This window comes from Phalacrocorax aristotelis, chromosome 3 (assembly GCF_949628215.1).
Source record: "Phalacrocorax aristotelis chromosome 3, bGulAri2.1, whole genome shotgun sequence".
NCBI classification, from domain to species: domain Eukaryota; kingdom Metazoa; phylum Chordata; class Aves; order Suliformes; family Phalacrocoracidae; genus Phalacrocorax; species Phalacrocorax aristotelis.
This window is the reverse complement of record NC_134278.1, coordinates 2,174,841-2,194,856: the sequence shown is the minus strand read 5'-3', so window position 1 is coordinate 2,194,856 and position 20,016 is coordinate 2,174,841. Positions and strand designations below refer to the sequence as shown.

The 20,016-nt window shown below is 44.5% G+C and overlaps 1 protein-coding gene across 1 annotated transcript in view; it reads left to right on the top strand.

Annotated features, from left to right (window-relative positions):
• The window catches only part of ELP3 (elongator acetyltransferase complex subunit 3), a 100,444-nt gene that overhangs the window by 9,936 nt on the left and 70,492 nt on the right, over nucleotides 1-20,016 (top strand). Inside the window, exons 6-7 of the mRNA XM_075086477.1 lie at nucleotides 1,200-1,268; nucleotides 3,115-3,269. Coding sequence (XP_074942578.1) covers nucleotides 1,200-1,268; nucleotides 3,115-3,269 — 224 coding nt within the window. The remainder of the gene's footprint in view (nucleotides 1-1,199; nucleotides 1,269-3,114; nucleotides 3,270-20,016) is intronic.

Sequence of the window (20,016 nt, the reverse complement as noted above, 5' to 3'; positions counted from 1 at the left end):
TGACTAAATTATTGTGATGCAAAACATCTCATACCTATTGTACAGACACAAAGTAGTAAAATGAGGTAAAATACAGAATGGATTAATTTGGATTAATCCATCCTTTTAGTATGGATTTTGTCTGTTACCCATTTTTCAGTGGCTCAAAACTTGTCCCATTAGTGCAAAGGAGGAAAATCCTGGGTATATTTATATTACTTTATAATTCATGTTGTTTTGGATATGTTGTGTTCATTTGTTAAATACTAACAGCATGTGGGAGTTACGCATGATTTAAAGAATCCTCATCCTTATAGACGTTGTAATGTAACAGATATGAAATGCCAAACAAATCCAGGATACGCAAGACACTTGAAAACCTTATCTTAGAGTATTATTAATAGGCTTACCTCAGCTAGTGCTATGAGAAGTAAGTTGTTAGGGATTTCAGCTGAAATAATATGTTTAAATGAAAGAATATTTTAAGTTTAGGCTGAGGTCTAGAGGACGCTCTGTGGATAACTGTTGTGCAAGTGAAGAAAAACTGAAATAACAGGACAGAAAAACCTGTATTTAAAACAAAATTTTGTGGGTTTTTTTTGCAATGTTTTTTGGACTTCCTGCAGAGATTCTTTATCCATCTCACTGTAATGCACTAAAACTTCGAAAAAATGTGTCATTCTCTTTGTCTTATTGCCATCTAAGGATAAAAAAATGTGTTAAGGAGCCAAATTCAAATTTACAGTTGGATGGATTGTCTGGTTGTGAGTTTGAAGACTACGGGGTCCATTAGGATTTGAAGACTTCAACGTTTCAGTGCTAAAAGTTCTCTTTTAGCACTGAAAGGAGGTCGTAGTGAGGGGGGGGTCGGTCTCTGCTCCCAAGTCACCAGTGACAGGACGAGAGGAACCGGCCCCAAGCTGTGTCAGGGGAGGGTTAGGTTGGGTGTGAGGGAAAATGCCTTCCCTGCCAGAGGGGTCAGGCCCTGGCACAGGCTGCCCAGAGAGGTGGGGGCGTCACCGTCCCTGGGGGGGTTCAAACACCGTGCAGCCGTGGCACTTGGGGCCATGGTTTGGGAGGTCTGGGGGTGTTGGGTTGGGGGTTGGGCTTGGTGATCCTAGAGGTCTTTTCCAACCTTAGTGATTCCGTGATTCTATGATTATTTTTTAAAAAAACAAAAGAGTTTACAAAATGGATCTCCTTGTGTTTGTTTTTTTTAGCCAACATCCATGCGGGCCATTCGGGCCAGATATGACCCGTATCTCCAGACAAGACACAGAGTGGAACAGGTACATTTTTAGAGTGTGAGGGGGAAGCGTTGTGATTGTGATGAAAATAATAATGCTTTTATTTGCCTGAACCGGTGGGCTGAAAGGGTTGTGATTGGTAGCACCGAGTCCAGCTGGAGGCCAGGCTCTAGTCATAGAACCCAGCTGTCAATATCAGCGGCCAACAGTGTTTAACCTCTCTGTTAATGACCTGGACGTTGGAACAGAGCGCGCTGTCGGCAAGTTTGTAGTTTAATCAGAGCTGGGAGGAGTGGATGATAGACCAGAGGGTTGTGCTGCCATTCAGAGGGACCCGGACAAGGGAGGAATGGACTGGCTGGAACTTCTTGAAATTCAACAAAGGGAAATGCCAAGTCCTGCCTCTGGGGAGGAACAACCCCGGGCACCAGGACATGCTGGGGGTTGAGCAGCTGGAAAGCAGCTTGACAGAAAAAGCCCTGGGGGTCCTGGTAGACACCAGGCTGACCATGAGCAGCATTATGGCCTTGAGGCAAAGGCAGCCAGCAGCCTCCTGGGCTGCCTTAGGATGAGTGTTGCCAGCAGGTTAAGGGAGGGGATCTCTCTTCTGGCCTCGGCAGTGGTGAGGCCCTGTCTGGAGAGCTGTGTCCAGTTTTGTGCTCCCCAGCAGAAGACAGATGTGAACATACTGGAGCAAGTCTAGCCACTAGAGGGCCACTAAGATGGTGAAGGGACCAGAGCATCTGAAGGGACACTGAGAGAGCCAAGAATGTTTAGGCTGGGGAAGAGAAGGCTTGGGGCCATCTTACCAGTGTGTATAAACACCTGGTGGGAGACACTATGAAGATGGAGCCAGGCTCTTCTCAGCTGTGCCCGGTGACAGAACAGGACAGGAGGCAAACTGAAACATGAGAAACTGCATATGAACGTCAGGAAACAGTTTTTAATTGCAAGGGCAACTGAGCACTGGTACAGGCTGTCCAGAGAGGTTGTGCAGTCTCCATCCTGTGAGATACTCAAAGCATTTCTGGACAGAGCGTCAAACAAACTGCTGTAGCTGATGCTGCTTTGAGGAGAGAGATTGGACTAGGTGATCTCCAGGGGTCCCTTCCAACCTCAACATTTCATGATTCTGTAATTCCACGTTAGCCTGACCTTTTAATTGTCTTAACGGTCATTTCCATTAGACAAATGGCAACCTTTTGTAAGATGTCATCTGTTCAGAGCAATACCTGATTACTGATAGAGGGGATCCAATTGCAACAAAATTGTACAGAAGTTTTGTGGCAGTTGCTAGTTCTTGATAATTACTTACGTGGAGGATTTAGTACTGAAATAGTGGCTTTCCTGCCAAAATGACTTTTTTTGGGTCTCTGCTGGTGCATTAGATCTGAAGAATTCCTCAATCCTCTTCTGCTTCGAGTGGTTTCCTGTTTATCTCCAAATCCATTAGAAAATGCTCCGTGGATTCAGTGCAGTCCTTTTCTCCCACAAGTTTTTAAGGCAAGTTAGTTCTACATGGATTGAAGCCGATGAGAGGAAACTTCCTCCTGGCCATATCTAAGCTAGGTTCAAGCTGGAACCAGTGTAACTGGTAACAGCAGTGTAACAGCAAGATGCTAGGCTCAAATAACTCTGCTTTGTCAAGAAAACCTGTTACGCTGGGCTCAATATCTGTACTGTGTTCTTGTAGTGGAAGAATAATTTCTGAGGCTTCCTGGAGGGGGGAATTACAAGAAATCTGTACCAAAGTGTTAATGGTTTGTCATTCATGAAAGTTCTGACAAGTAAAGAAGGAAATGCAGTGTAGGAGTGTCAGGGTTTTCAGAGAAGTCTTTTAGGTAAGTCCCTGATCGGTAATTTTTCCCTGGAACTTTTAATTTTATAGCTGAAGCAGCTGGGCCACAGCGTGGATAAAGTAGAGTTCATTGTGATGGGTGGAACGTTCATGGCCCTGCCTGAAGAGTACAGAGATTACTTCATCAGAAACCTTCACGATGCCTTATCAGGTCATACTTCCAATAACGTAGCAGAGGCCGTCAGGTAAGCGTCTTGGTTTTCTTTCATGTAATTATTTAGAAGTGTTCTTTAACTGATGTGGGAACAGAAGATACTGAAGACAAACATTGAGGCCTCGTTTTTTGTTTTTTGAAAGGCAATATTTATCCAAATACGTGCTTAGGCACAGAATGTTTATAGCTCAGCTTGCAGCATTGCACTGTGTGCCGCATCGCACCAGCAGAAGATTGGGCCATGGTTTATCTGTTTTCTCATGTAGGAAATGCTAAGATGCTTCTGATTTCTTGGCGTTCCATCTGGACTTCTACCTTTTATGCCTCATCACCTTGATTTGGAGTTGTGACGAATCACATTGCCATGGGATTTATTTCCTTTAGCTGGGAAGGGGAGCTGATCCTGGCTTGGAGGGAGGCCAGACGTCAGCTCCCATAAGGGATGACTCACCCCCGAGAGCGTCAATGCTCAGGAGCTCCGAGCCCTTCGCAGTCTCAAACGCGGTTACCCTTGCAGTATTTCGGTGTGACAGGGAGATGCTCCCCTTCTCATTTAATAGATGATGAACTGAAAATCAGGGGCTGATTTATTTGCATGTGCTTTGGGTCATTAAACATATAACTTTCCAGTGCATTTTGTAGTAGAAAACTGAGAAGAAAAATGTGAAAGATTTGATGTTTTGGAGCCGTTAAAACTAGGTGAGCATCCCTACTGACAGTTTTAGTTTGCTACTTTGTCATCATTCAGTGCAGTGGATTTTCCTTGATACCATTATCATCTACTAAAGAAAGTGGTTTTAATACTGAGCAGGACTAGCCCTTGTCTAGCTTCATGTCTACCTTTGTACTTTAAAGCTATGATTTCATTTAGTTTTCCTCTGGAGGGCAGCAAACACTTCTGCTGGTTTTCTTTGTTGTTTTTTTTAACTTGTCATTCAAAGACCAGACAAAAAGTGCTCTGCTGCTCTTTCCAAGTGGGTTTTATCAAGGTAAAATCACAAGCAAGTTGGGAAAAGAATTGCTTTTCTTTTTGCTCTCGTGCCCTGGTCGTGAGCCCAGAAGGATGCGACTCATTGTATGGGAGAAGGGTGGAGTTTGGAGGTTGTCTATCCAAATTAGTGCTGTGCTTATACGTATGTCAGGTGGCTCAGGATGTGGTTATTGCGTATTTTTTGTCTGCTGCAGGTGTCTGGCTAATTTTACTGGACCCAAAATTGCTTTTGGAGTAGCCTGTCCTTTGCTCTGCAGGTTATTGAGGAAACTATTTACGGCACAGACTGTGTGACCAAGTAATTTTGAGTGCTTGCAAAAATGAAGTGACTCTGAAGTCGGTGTACTGCCTTGCAAGCATGCAGATCGAGCAACGTGAGAAAATCTGCACTGACAATTTGTGGGTTTTTTCCAGTAGATAAATAAAGGTTTGTATTTTTAACATGAATTTTAAGTTAAATGCTTAGTAAATGGAGGTATGTGGGAGTTATTCCAGTTGCACTTCCTAAATATTCTAGAAGTGAGAAAACTGGGTTCAAGATGAACCTTTTATGTTTTGTGCTTCTTGCATTTCGTTGTGCTGAGGCACTGCAGTTCTGTTTTGAGATGGTCAACGGCAGGGGGAATGAACAGTCAAAGTTGAATTTATTTCTCATTGAACATGAGGATTCAGCCCTTCTCCCTCACTGCTTCCATCAACAGAGGCCATGCTGCATGGGGAATACTGACAATATTTTACTTGTTTTATATTGTGGGCGCTGCGTTAGGCGGTAACCTGAGATCTGGTCTCTCTCACCCCTTAATTTGAATGTGATTATGGTAGCCTTGAAATTTTTCCTCCTTGTGCAAATCATTGGTTAATTTTAGATTTTGCGTAGTGTTTCCCTGATGGGGAAAAAGACCTTCGCCCAGAGTACTTCTTAAAAAGTCTTTCTGAGCATGACCTTTGATTAAACCAGTGCAGCATCTATCTATATGGGCTTCAGTCCACCTAAATGTGAAGATGTTTTTTTTCCCCTTTTGTCCAGTCATTTCTTTATTATGCCCTAAACTTGAGCTCTGCTTCTATGCCCAATGCTGTCTTTCCAGTGATAGCGATGCTCTGACCTACATGGTCTGAATTGTGCAGCACTGAAGGGCTCATCAATCCGGCATCCTCCTCTTGATGTAATTCTGAATTTTCTTCGTATAATACTTTGTCTTGATCAGCCCGCTGCAGCTTCTGGTGCCAGTTAATCTGATAAAAAGGATGTGACTCTGTGCAGTTTCAACCAGTACGGTACGACCGTAGCCTGCCGTGGAGGTATAGACTGTTCCTCACCAGGAACCGGCACCGCAAATCTGACTAAAGAAATAAGTCTTTAAACTGCGTTGGTCCTTGGACCCCAGCTGATGTCCTGAGTTGGCTTCTGGCTTTCTTACAGATTCAGTGTCTTATGGTGAATCCAGTCCCGTGGTACATCAACGAAGCTGCAAACCCAGCAGTCCCTATTGAGAGAAACGATGTGGGACCGGGAGTCATCTGTCCCGGGGAAGGGAGGCACTGCTCCAGCCAGCTGCTGCCGAATAAATAACTCTGAAACCGTGGCTTTGTAGTCAGTGGAGAGAGCAGGATCTTCATGGGGCAGCTCAGAGCATGTAAGATAGGCTGCTGTTCCCAGTTAAACTGGGCAGCTGACCTGGGGAGTGTGAAGAGCTCCCTTTATACCTCTCTTTATAAAGCGGTAGGAGATCCTTTTTGCATGAGTGGACCTGAAGTGGGTTAAGGTTTTGGGTTTTATGGATGCATGAATGGAAGATGAGTGTAGAAGTGACTGTATTTACATACATGAACTCGCCAACCAGAAGTGTGACTTTTTTTTTTTAAAGAAAAGATAAACTGCTGGGCTTTCATAGCAACTCTGTTGTGAGTGGAGGGAAATGACGTCCCTGAGAAAGTGTTGCTGGTGTTTAGCATTTCCGTAGCACCTCCCTATTGAGCTAATAACCATTTTTTTAGACTCTTCAGACAGAAGTCTCTGCTTGAGGTGCTTTGGTATGCTTGAGAAATAAGTTGGCCAAGGAATGAGTGAAGAACTGCAGAGCCAGAGGGGATCTTTGTTTTCTAGTGAGTGTGCAAGGAGACTGAGAAGTTTGAATTTTTATCTGCTGAGAACACTGCTTAGGAGACCTCGGTGTGCTTCTGGGTGCCTATCAAGCAAGGCTGTAGACTTGGTGATAAGCTTCCCTTCTTTAGGGGGAGACTTGTAATTACTGCTAAAGAATCACTATAAGATGGATTTTTCCTTTTGTACGCTAGAGAAATACGTCTTCCCCTGGGAGTTGTTCCCATCAAGCCAAAGCGTTGACTTGATCACTGATGCGGCTGCCTTTGCTCTTTTGTGAGGACAGTGAACCAAGGTGTAAAATACACATGCAAATGAGAATTGCTGCTCCCCATCATTTTGTTCCTCTCACCTGACCTGTGAGTCATTAGAGGCGCTGGGCATATTTAACTGCCATTGTGACTCACCACTTAACTCCGAGGGCTGAGCACCTCATCCCTGAGCCAGGATCTGACTTTTAATTAGTAGATGCGGCCAAAGGAGAACTTGCCTGTGCTGAGAAAGGCAGGTGTCAGCAAGGTTCCCTGAGGCTACGTGCCCGTGCAGCTCCTTGGACTGCAACTTCTCGTAGTGTATTTAAAAATACAGAAATTATTAATTTTTTTTATTTTATTTGAACAGTGTCACGCGTTATCTGATGCTTGATCTGGTTGTAGATCACATTGTCAATGGCAAAGAAAGAAGGGGATAAAATTGCCAGGACCTCATGTTCTGCAAGTCTTGTGCCTGATATTTATGTGACGATATTCAGGTGTACAGCAGACATAACTGTTTCCATAATAGGCCCATAATTCAAGACTGCTTTGGCTTTGCATCCACTCATCAGTCACTAGTCTCTTAAAAGGCTCATTTTCCACTTGCATCGTGCGTTGAAGCCCAGAACGTGCAGAAGTAAGTAGGCAGCCAGGTTTGGTACCTCATGGAGAAACTGCAGCTCCTAATACCAGATGACACCGTGAGACAGCCGTTTTCTTAGCCTTGTCATCAATTGCTTGAGTCAAGTGTCCTTTTGTGCTTCCACCATTAGCTGTGTCTTCTGCTGAGCTGGTGAGCAGGCAGCAGTGCTTCCCGCTGCCACAAACGTTTTCATTATGTGCCAGGAAGTTTCCTTTGGGTATCCCAAAAGCTGTATTAATCTTTTGGCCAGCAGTAAGCGGGTAGATCCAGCTATTTCAGAGCCTTCACTGAAAGAGAATACATGGGTTTTAAATAACCACTGCTTAAGGCTGGATTATTGTGTGTCCGGTTTAAGACCTCTTAACCCATCCGAGGAAGGAAAAAAGCCCTGAGCGCTGGCAGTTTCGGCAGCAGTTGGTTTGATATGTGGAGCTCCTGATGCTTTTAAAACCCAGCTGATAATCACTCTTCTTGAACATGCCAGATCAGAGCAACCCATGAAAGATGTGTTTTGTGTGGTTATCAGATGATGTGTTTTCTGGAAAGATCGTTACATTCTTGTCTCAGATACTCATGTTAGATCTCATGTATCAGTAATTCTAATAGAAGCTGCAGTTTCTCCACAAGAAATACGGTGATCGTGAAGGCTGACAGCTAAGCAACTCCTAATTTTGCTTTTCAATAGTGAGGAATAAACCTACTTTTAAAAGGTCACTCTTTATTTTCGAAGTAAGTCTGTTTTAAATTTCCCAAGTAAGACTTTAGGAGTTTTGTTAGAAGGCCAAGGCTTCTGTTGGTAAGTCTAGCCTTGCTGCTGCTGCTGCTGTAATTTTACCAAGATTTAGCCCAGCTGCTTGACTTCTAGGGCACAGGCACTCAATGAAGTTATGTGGGGTGGCAAGTGGGCATATTATGCCTGTGCTGTTGCAGCTGGCTTTGTGTACATATTTCGCTGGCCCCACTTGTGAGAAATTCCAGTGTACTGTAAATCTCGAGGAAAGAGACTGAAGCCAACATGCTTGTGCTGGGCTGACCCTGGCTGGACGCTGGGTGCCCACCAAAGCCGCTCCATCGCTCCCCTCCTCAGCTGGGCAGGGGAGAGAAAATATAGTGAAAGGCTCGTGGGTCGAGATAAGGGCAGGGAGAGATCACTCAGCACTTACTGTCATGGACAAAACAGACTCAGCTTAGGGAAATTAACTTAATTTATTACCAATCAAATCAGCGTAGGGTAATGAGAAATAAAACCAAATCTTAAAACCTCTTCCCCCCCACCCCTCCCTTCTTCCCAGGCCTAACTCAACTCCTGATTTCTCCACCTCCTCCCCAGCGGCGCAGGGGGACGGGGATGGGGGTTGTGGTCAGTCCATCACACGCTGCCTCTGCCGCTCCTTCCTCCTCAGGGGGAGCACTCCTCACACTCCTCCCCTGCTCCAGCGTGGGCTCCTCTCTCCATGGGGCCACAGGTCCTGCCCCGAGCCTGATCCAGCATGGGCTCTCCATGGGGTCACAGCCTCCTCTGGGCATCCACCTGCTCTGGCGTGGGGTCCTCCCTGGGCTGCAGGTGGGTATCTGCTCCACTGCTAACCTCCCTGGGCTGCAGGGGCACAGCCTGCCTCACCATGGTCTTCCCCACAGGCTGCAGGGGAATCTCTGCTCTGGCATCTGGAGCATCTCCTCCCCCTCCTTCTTGGTGTCTGCAGGGCTGTTCCTCTCACATGTTCTCACTCCTCCCTCTGTCCGCAATTGCATGGGGGGTTTCTTTGTTCCCCCTCCTTAACTGTGTTATCCCAGAGGTGCTACCACCATCGCTGATGGGCTCGGCCTTGGCCAGCAGCGGGTCCAGCTTGGAGCTGGCTGCCCTTGGCTCTGTTGGACACAGGGGAAGCTTCTGGCATCTTCTCACAGAAGCCTCCCCTGTAGCCTCCCCGGCTACCGAAACCTTGCCACGCAAGCCCAATACAATGCTTTACCTTGCAGTTAATATAGGCAAAGGAGATGCTCTCGTGCAATTCGGATGGCTCAATTGACATATGGTTGCTTGTTACACTAATGTATCTTAACTGTGCTTTCTGAGTACTAATTGTGACTCTAGCAAAAATAACCGAGCACTTTGACTCACTAGCTCCAGTGATTCATGCTGGGGCTATTTAAGAGGTTACTGTTCTCCTTTTATCTACCTTGACCCTCTGCTTGAGGTTACCACTTCCAAAACAGGCAGCTAAACACAGTCGTCCACCCTTCAGCTGCCAGAGTTCACCCTGTGGCAAATTAACGTAATCTGGAACAGATAGCGATTTAAGAAGATATGCTGCTTCTCTGGCTGCGGGGAGCCCAGCCTGTTAAATTGCCCTGCTACAAATTGCCAGAATTTGATAGTCAGATCTCACCTCTTGACTTGCCCTAATGAGTAGATGCTGTGACAGGTAGGCTCTTGCAGCTCTCGCAGCTCCAGCACAAACCGCTGTAATTGTCAGCTTAAGCTCCTATTCTAGCGGTAATTTGGGCAGCCGGGGTGTGTGGGCGCTTATCCGGTTCTGCATCCCCTCCTGTGCAGGCAGCAGCTTCTGGTGGGGAAGGAAGTGAACAGCCAGAGGCAGCAACGTTGCAAATTGCTGTGGCTGTATCCATCAGAGCTTGCCTGTCAAATCCCTCAGGACGTCCGACTGGGCAGTGATTTTTTCCGTGCCTCTGTGCCAGGCAGGAGATAACTGGCTATTGTTTTAGTGCCAGATCGTTGACAGCAGAGATTTGGTTTAAACTTCCTTTTATTCCCAGAGATTTGGAGACTAGTTCTGGAGAAGCGGGCGGATTTTCTTTGTTTTCCAGCTTTGGCTGCGACTCTTCCATGGTGCAGGAGCCATGTTTGCCATTAAAACCTGTTTGTTGCTGAGTGTTTACCCCTAAATGCCTTCAGTATAGAGAATGTCTTTCTACACTGCAGAATTTGAGGAAAATTACCCCAAAGCTGGCTGGCCTTTGTTGGTATCCTGTTACTTTTGCCTTGCTTACTGTCTACTGCAAGATCCAACTTTTAGCTGCTGAAGTGTGTGTTATTTGGAAGGCACATAAGTGAAAGTCATTTCATCAGATCCTAATCTTGTTATGGGTAGCTGTGCATCTTTTTGCCTCCTGGAGCTTTGGAAGGTGGTTACCTATCCAGTTCTCTCTGCTGTTCAGTGTTTCTGCAGCGTCTTCTCCTACCCATAAAACATTCAGGTTTGTGACTGGATGTAGATGACTGGGGAGGGTAGATATGAGGAAGCCGTACCCACATATTTCTGTGCATGTGCAACGTCTGATGTTATGTGACTTTAGGTTTTCTAAGGAACCAAATACATCTTTGTCATAGGTTTACAAGGTGTTAGTGTTTGCTCATAACAGAAATTTGAGCTACACCAAATTTAGCAATATTTGTAAATGCTATTGATCCATATTTCACCCTACATTGGTTGGAAAGGATGACGGCCCTAGCGGTCATGACATTGTCGAAGTGAAATAATGAATTTCAGTGCCTTTTTTTGTACGTTTTCAGCAAATTACTGCTGAACACCTGCCAAAGGGAATACTTTTCTCATTTTTGCTGCTTCACTGCTGTGCGCATGTAATTTGGCAAACGTAACAAGTTCTCCGGTGACCTGCACTAAAATGCTAATGCCAGGATAGGATCTGAGTGGTCAGCTGGGATCGCTAACTGGAGGTGGAATTTTATTCATGGCTCGGTCACCTGTATGAATATGAACCTGGCCTGATGATTGTTTGGTTCTAGTTCAGATGGTGCCGGTGATCCAAAGGTAATGCCACAAAGAGACGATGAGGCATGTACTAAACAAGCTTTCTGTGTTAATTTCCTCCCTGACACAGAAAGTATTTCGCTGCCCTGCGTGTTACAGAAGTATTGCCTTAGTTGCTCTTCTATTCTGGCTTTCCAAGTGTGCTTTGAGCTCCGTAAGGATGCAGGTGATCCTAGACTGATGCTCCCGTGCCCTGGAGAGCTAACATGGGACCTGCATTACCTTTTCTCCTTCTTTCAGCAGAGATTGCTTTCCAGCCCAAATGAAAATGGGCTGGTAAAATAGTGCGATGTGGTTTATAGTTCCCTCAGCTGTGCTGTGCTTGCCTCATTGATATTGTAAACTGAGACCCATTGCCTTTCAACAGCGCTAAATTAATTTGGAAGAAAAGTAATTTTCTAGTAACGTGGTGGGTTCAGTAGGCATGCAAAAAAAAAAGAGGCAGATTTAATTTTCATACTTTTATGGAAGGGTGTCAAGAAGTGGTTTTCCTGTGCCTGTTCTGCGAATGCCGTACTAAGCAGAGCAGAGGCTGTTTGCTTTTGAGATACATCTTTCCGCAATGTGTTGCGGCTAATGTGCTCTGGGACTCTGTGCCTCCTCGTGGCCCATCAGTTTGTCAAGTCAAATACTCAAAAGCTGGGAACTGGCAGAGCTTGGGGTTGTTTGTGCAGCCTTAATTCGGTCACTCCCTGCCTGGGCCTTGGATTACACGATTACCTATTTTTTTTCTGCAAGACCTTTGCCTGGTTGTCCTCTGGAGATAGACTGTGCGCTGCCCTCAAAATTCAAATATTAGTGGGAAGGGCCTTTGTTCTTTCAATATAAATAAGAGTCACCTTTTCTTTAACAGCTCTGAGGTGAGATGTGGGTTAAGACAGCTCAATTCAGATGTTTCCATGTGAACTTGGTGTCTGATCTCCCCTTACAGCCAGTGGAGGTGTAGCGAGTGGGGCCCAGAGAAGGATCCAGCTATGCTGAAGCAGGCACCCGCGCTGGGTCTGCGTCGCTCTCAGGGCTCTGTTGGCTGGGCACCGCTGACTTCCATGGGAGATGAGAGCCCTAGCTCAATATAGGTGTTGGCATCCATGAGCTGGATCCCGCACGAAGAGCCTTGGCTCCACTGCAGGCTGGGGCAGGAGGTGTTTTCTTCTTCACCTCTGACTTCTGACTCCCGGAGCTCCTGCTGGTTTTTGATGCAGCGTCACTTTTTGCAAGATACTCCTGTTTCTTGCAGCGTTGCTTCTTGGTCCCATTCTCCTTTCCAGGTCTTTGTGTTTCCCCACCTCTAGGAAGACAAAAGTAGTCACTCACCTTTGGTTGTGCTCTCATTTTTCTGTTGTCTCTGGGGTATTTGTCTTGTCGTAAGCCAGCTTGTGCCGTTCACAGGGGTTGTAGCTGTGTGAGGAAACGTTTGGTGGCTTCACTCCGTAGCAGGAACTTGCTTGTAGGGACTAACACATCTTCACCGGAGTTGCGAGGGATGTCTGTGCCGCGGGGGAACGCATGCAGTTTTAAGCCACTGTGACAGCTAAAGGCTGAAATACTTTTCAAAGCAATGAGCTCAATCACCATTAAAAACTGAGTTGCTGTTGGCACCTTAGTTGGAGCTGCGATGGATGGCAAATGGAGCTGGGGAAATGGCACCAACGGTTCTTGTAGGCTACTGCAGCAAGGCTCTTCCTGAGCATGTGGTTTTACAAGCGCAGAGAAAACAAGCACGTATATGTTTTTGTAGCACTTTTTTTTTGACAGAGATCATATTGCAGCTTTATAGGTGAGGGAGTTGCTTTGGCAAGAGAACAAGATTAGCTAAACCATAGCTTTACGCTGGCAGTTTTGGCTGATGACTGCTTTTTATTAGCTCTGTTTATAATTTTATTGATACAATTCCTTTGTTTCCTCAAAGCGGCAATCAAGCTGTTTTCCTTCCTCGAGCTAAATGTTTATATCGCAGTGTCAGATGGGGGCGAGATGAATCCTGTCTACTAGGAAGATGCAGAAACTATGAAGCAAGTTCTTTACTGGACACTGTCTTTGTGCAACAATAACTTTTAGGGCATTTAGTTGTCAGAACTGTAAGCAGTACCGCAGCAGCAAAAGCAGTGATTTTCCTCAATATCAGCTAGGAAGTGGTTGTTGCTAAGAATATGCAACTTCCCCTAGGTCACAGTGAGTCGATATCTGAAATGAAGTTTTTTTTAATACAAGTCTCACCTAGTGCTGTCTCTCTCATCAACTGTAGCAAGAAAACTTTGAACTTCAGTTTAGATTTAATAGAAGAGGCTGTTGTTTCATTTCTTTCATAATTTTAGATATAAGGATTTTCTTCTGCCAAATCCCTTCTTAGGCTGCATCTATAACTATATATTGACTATTCCATGGTAAACTGTTGATATAATTATGACCCAATCGTTGACCATATTGATTTGGCAACAGACATTTAAATTGTTGCTCTCTCAGGTTTCCCTGAACTAAATTGCCCGGCAAAGATGTGAGAAATCAAGGGCAAATCTTGGGCATCTCCTCACGCAAGTTTTATAACAGTCTTTGTTTCACTTGTACATACCAGGCTGACGAGCTGCTTGTGATTCAGTGTCACTGTGGTGACATGGTTTGTTGTTCACGGGGTGTGTTATCTGCTTCTGTACGCTTGGATGAAAAGAGAAAGGGATGTAGAGTAAAACCTGTCCTGTGGGAATAGCTGATATCGATTGCCTGATAGAGGTGGAATTCAACTAAAGGTCAGATAAAATTGTACTGGAATCCACATAAGGAACAGCTGAAATGGGACTAAGAGCTATGTCTTTTTAGACTTTATATTGCTTGGTGAAAAGATACCAGGAAGGTAAAATTGACCAAAAAGAAATATTAACCAAAGTCAGCCTACAGCCTCCTGCTTTTCTCCCCTTGAAACACTGTGTGGGTTAAGGCTGCCGCACTGCACAGAACCAATGCTTAAAGCAAAGAGTGGGACCTGTATTTAGTGTTTATCCTGGATTACTGGGCAGAAATTCCCAAACTGTTACTACGAAATTAATTCAATTATTTCTAAAACTTCATAGCTTAAAGTGTCTCCAATTTTCTCTCATCGTGCTGAGCATATTTTTTGCCAAGCTTTTCTTCTGCATCATAAACCGACAAAATGGTTTTCAAAACAATACTGTTTGGGGTTGATAACCCTTCAGTGTGGGCTTTTTCCCCCACTTCGGAAGTGATTTTGGTGGTTTTGGTAACCTGGGAGGGCATGTAATTACTTGTAAACTATTTTCTTAAATAGGAGAGGAGCTGCTGTTTGGCACAGGAAATCTTGCACTCTTTGTAGCGAGCCTGGAGCTTCATAGCGCCTTCAAGCTTCTGGTCATCTGAACCATATCTTCCTTTTTGCAGTTTTATCAAGACTTTCAGGATGACATTCATGGCTTCTTTTCTTTAGTTGTCATTGGCAAATGCCACTAGTGGTCGTCAAAGGAGATGAAAAGTCTGTACAAGCGTCCTGGGAACAAGGACGGGAGTGTTAGAACGGCTGGTTGAGCGCACGGGCAACCGACCTATCATTTTATCCACGTGTGGCTCATTGATCTGCTTGAAATGGCTGCTGAAAACCCAAGCTGGAATGACCAGCATGGTGTGTTGGACTAGAGGCATCTTCCACATGTAAGACATATGGTTGGTTTTTTTTACTGGCATTCATATATTAGTCTGAAATCTAAAGTGTCTGGCTCGTGCTGAAGGGAAGTGTGCACGCTCCTCATCTAATCGACTGAGCATGGGCTTAGGAAGTGAACATTTTACAAGCACTTTATGTATTTTTTTCTTTCAGACATCTTGGAAGAAGTTGTGTTTTGCTGATGTGTTGGACCTCAATCGTCTTTATTAGGATAACAGTCTTTGTTTTCTTTAGCTGCTAAAAAACCAAGCCACCTCCCTCTTTATGTAGAATGAGCATAGAGAGGTTCTTGTTTCCGTACGTAACATTTTCATGCCACAGCAGATGGACTCTTTTTCTCCGGCTACTTGAAATGGGCTAATATTTCAATGAAACTTCTAGGTTGAGGTGGTCTCTGAAGCATTTGGTAAGTATGTGTAACTTTACCTGGATTTCCAAAAATGAGGTCCCTCACCAAAACCTGTTTAAAGATTGTGGGAGTAAGAGTGAAGGCCTTGAATGCATAAGTAATTGAAAGGTATTGGGAAAGGGAATAAATGATCAATTTACACAACAGAGGAAGGTTATTAGTGGTGTCCCAGAGGAATCCGTGCTGGGATAGGTGGTCTTGACCATGCTGGGTGGCTGGTGAAGAGGCAGCTGAAAACTAGGATAGATACAGAGCGATGAAAGGAAGATATTTATTTTTTTCCCTTATTTTCCTACAGAACAATGAACTCCAAGTTGGCTAGTGCCACTCAGGAGCAAGATTTTAAAGTTATAGTAGAGAACCATGAGAAACACAGACTTGATGCTTGGTATTAGTTAACAGACCAACTCAGTGTGAGGAATTATAATGAAGGGAATAGAGAGCAAACTGGGAAATATTGTTATGCTACCACGTAATTCAGCAGCGCCATCACAGCTTGAACCTATATTCAATTCTTTTTAAAAATAAAGAAAGGGAGAGGGAAAATGATACTGTGGAACTGGGGAAAAATATTTGAGAGTGATATAATATGAAATCCTGGGTGGCACTGAGAAGACAAAAAAAGGATAAACGTTGATTATCTCCTGCAGCACCAGAACTAGGGCCAGATGAAATGGGAATTCATTTATGAATGGGAACTAAATACAAAGGAGGCCCTTCTTAGTGCAGTACATAGTTAGGCTGAGGGGCGACCAAACACGTTCATACAGAAAATATCCACTGAGAGCTGCTAAGTGCTGAAGACACCTACTACAACTAAAGACCTCACCTCTGGATCAGAGAGTCCCTGAAGAGGAAATAATTTGCAACTGTGAGAGTATTCAAGGAAAACACAACCGCAGCTTGCCCTGCTCCTACTGCTCTAGTCTAAGCATCTGCAGCTGTTGTGAGTGGGTGGGCTACTGGGCTGAACAGACCTTTGGACCTCCCCAAGGCACTGGCGGTGTGGTTTTGGAGGGTGCAGGTCCCTTGTTCCTCCACCAGACCAGGTCACTTTGTTAGTGGCATCCCAGTTGCCATGTGAAGGCAGTTCAGACACTTGTTCTCCCTAAGCCTCGGTGCGAGGGAGAGGCAGCTTGTGTCGCTGCTTCTGTTCTTGGAGAACTGTGCAGGCTTTGGTCTCTGAGACTATATTTTGGCTGTGCTCGCTGGGACAGGTTTGAGAAGAGCAGAGGGCTAACGTAAGGGAGGAGGAGATAAGCACTCTCCTGCCCATATTAGCCTTGTTTCAGCCTTTTTCCCCATAACCTTTAGTTTTGACAGAGATAGGTAGAAAAGAGGTTGCAGCTTGGCCCCTGTTAGAGCCGCACACATGGGTTTTTCTTGTTTGAAATATTTCACTCTAGCATATGCTTATTCATCCTGGTGTTTTCAGTTACAGCTTGCTAATAATTTGTTGCTGAAAAAACATTGTCTGTATTGGTCTTGCCTTGAGCCTGATGGATGGGAGCTTAGAAAATAAGCCTGCAGTGTTAAAAGGTCCTGTTAGGGTTTTCTGTTAAGCGTACTTTTTTTGCCCCCTGAGCTAGGACAAACCTTTCAGGGCCTTTCAGATGTCCTCTGAGAACAGGCAGTGATTATGGCTTTGGAAATAATTGTGCATTTATCAGCCCAGCATGGTAAGAGCAGAGCGGCTCTCGTGCACGGCTCTGTCCTGGCTGTCGTGAATGGCAGGGTCCCTCCAGCAAAGCTACAGCCTCCGTGCCCGAAGGTCCTCTACGTGGTGTTGCTCTATGAAAGCCGTGAATGATATAAAAATAAACCAAACAAACCTCCCACCCCCTTCCCTCTATAGCCGACATCATTACCTCCTTGTCGTTACAGCCAGGCATTTAATTAGTCCATGCAAATAGCCCTACTTTGATTAGGCCTGAAGTGTGTTAACATAACTGTGCCGCTTCTGCTCGTGCTGTGCTGCTTGTTCGGAGGATTTTCAGATGTCAGATCCATTCATTGCAGTTACAACTTGGTAAACAAATTAAGAAAGCGAGAAAACTGGTAAGTTCTCGGGGTTTTATGCTTCAGAATGGATATTATTTTGAACACGGATCCTATCCTGGATTTCTAACACAAGTGACACAGCAGGAGGGAGCATAATTACGTGTGACTTACCTGTTAGTGGCATTTCACCAAAAAAAAAAGGATTTGTTCTTGCTCATCTTTTAACAGGTATAAATAATAGGACTTTATCAAAATGGGAAAAATATATTTTAGTCAATAAATGACTGTATTTTAAGTAACTAAGTTTTTCAGTATTTGAAAACTGAACCTTGGGAGACTGATGCTGCTAAGAAACCAAAGCAGTCTGTGTTACCCCTGGTAAGGGTGATAAAGAAAACGCTGAAATGTTGCAATAAAAAAGTAGTATAAAGCCAAATAACTGGCATCTGAGCTGCTCTGGGCAATCATCAAATGTGCAACTTTTAAAACATGTCGGATGAGTAAGATGCCACCTGGTTTTGTTTACTAGCAGGAAATTGTAGATATTGAATTAATTATTGCTAGCTGTGTTTTCAGAGGTTGGCATTGTGATAAAGCAGAGCTACTGGAGATCAAGAAGGGGGAGGTCATTTACGTAATAGGTGAGGATGTGATACGTAAGATATTGTGTATTATATCAGTGGTTTTCTCCTCAGAAACCCACAGTGTCACTTTTTGTCTTAATTCCGTAAGTATAGATGTTATTGTCTGTCTTGATCACCTGTACTTGTGTTACACCTGGGACCGTGCTCCTTGCAGTCAAGGGCACAAGAAGGGGTTTTTTCAAGGTGTTGGGCTTGATGGAGATGCTGTTTATTCACTGTCTTGGTTTTTCACAAAGTTAAGGCCAGGAGCCTTCTGTGACTCCTTTGGTCACTGATTAAAATTCTTGATTTTCCTGGCCAGCCCTCCAACGCTTCCCTCTTCCCACAAGACTCTAAGCACCTCTTCCAAGGCAGGTTTGCAATTCGTGGGGTTTTTTTTTCCCTCTTGGGGATAGGCTAAGGGTAGATGAGCAGCGGTGCCTTCCCCTTCCCAGCTAAGCTGTGTCCGCTCGTTGCGATGTGTATGAGTAGGGAGCACCATGTTTTGTGGAGATGGCTCCTGTTGGTTAATCCATTAGCAACAATGGTGATCAAGTAATATGAGCATCTTCATCATTTATTCCATCTGTGCCTCCAAGAAGGTTTTCTTAGGCTTTTGAAGTCATGCTGGAATGTCCCACAGGCAAGTTTTTGGGGACTGTTGGGTTGGATGAGTTGTGCTAGATCCTTCCCTTCTCTCCATATAGATGGATACACCTAAACACTTCTTGCTCTTGATGCTTGGTTCTCTTTGATGCTGCCTTTGGACTGTTTCTGCTGCTTCTTATGCCTTTTTCTGCTCTTTTGCCTCTCCATTCACCTCCTCTTTTTGTACTCTCCTGCTCTGAAGCGTGTAAAACAGATAAACGGTTTCAAGGCGTGTGATTAACGTGCTGTATACGTGCTGCGTTAACCCACCTGCTTTATTCTTATCGTTTATCTTTTCAGAGTTTGTTGGGGTGAAGCAAGCCTTTCTGTGCTGTCTGGCTTCCTGCCACTCTTATCCCAACCAGGGAGTTTGGAAGCTGTATGGATTGTAAATAATCGAGTCTTTGATGTTCAGGTCTCTTAGCTGATGAGACTTTTGTCTGTAGACCAAAGTTTAATGGAGAGCGAGTAGAGGCTTTAAGTGAGTTGTTTTATGCCAGAACAGTGCTGTCTGTTTTTCCTCTAAGTAAGCAAGTACCTGAGACCCTATGTCAAACTGCTGTGTCTGGGGGAGAGGTAGGTGCTGTTTCGATCTGAAAAAAAGAGCCTACTCTCTAATGATTAAAATTATTAATATCTCCTTTACTTCTTCCTATTTCAGACAGTTCTGTAATCAGGCTGAAAAGAACTGGCTTTACAATAGCTCTGTCTGTGCAATCTTAAGGTTCCTCTGTATCTCATTTTCTTCATTTATATGGCTCAGCATCTATTTTATTTGCATAATTCACTGCTGCTGTCAGTCCTTTGTTAAAATTGCCCCACTGTCATCTTGTGCTATACACTTGTCTTGATTTCTGATTAGTCTTTTGATAATGTGTAATACTGCTGTATTACAAATAACAAATAAGGCCGTTCCAGGGAGGGAGAAGAAATGCTGCAAAATGTTTGTTGCTGCTTGAGAAGATAAAAATCCATCTCCACTCTCAGGTTCCAGAAGAAACGCACATCATAAACGTTAATGCCAGAATGGACCTGGAGATCAGGTGAACTTGTACATACGAGACCATCACGGGTGGAGTTTCCAGCTTGGCTTCATCTAATTTCTCAGGGCTTTCTCTGTTTTGCTTCTCTTGGTCTTCAGTTAGTAATAGTTTTGCTTGTCTTGGTCATTATCGAGGTTGTCTTAACCTCTTGTGTCCAAGTATCCTGAAATCCCTCTCTTCAGAGCTCTAGATATCTGCTTTTCAGGCTGTCTGCCTAGTTGGATAGGGGCTGTACCCTCTTCCTATCTGCCTCGGCTGGCGTGCCATTCCTGCGGGATATGTGGCTAGACATCTGCTGTTTTTAAAGATGAAGTGAGGGCAAATCCGTCATGTCCTTTATCACGATAAGTCACTGTATCCTGGTAGTGAGCTTGCAGCGGGGTTTGTTGTTTGTTTTTTTTTTTGAGAAATGAGGTGTAATATGCATACGCTTCTGCAAAAGATGGTACAGTGGGATATCATGACATTAAAAAGGAGACTAGAACAACGTGTCACCCATTACACTGGTTTTCAAAACAGGCATAGCAGAAAATTATTGTCATTGACCTCAGTGGTTTCTAATAGGATTCTGTTGGTTTTGCCTCCGGGCCTTGTGTTT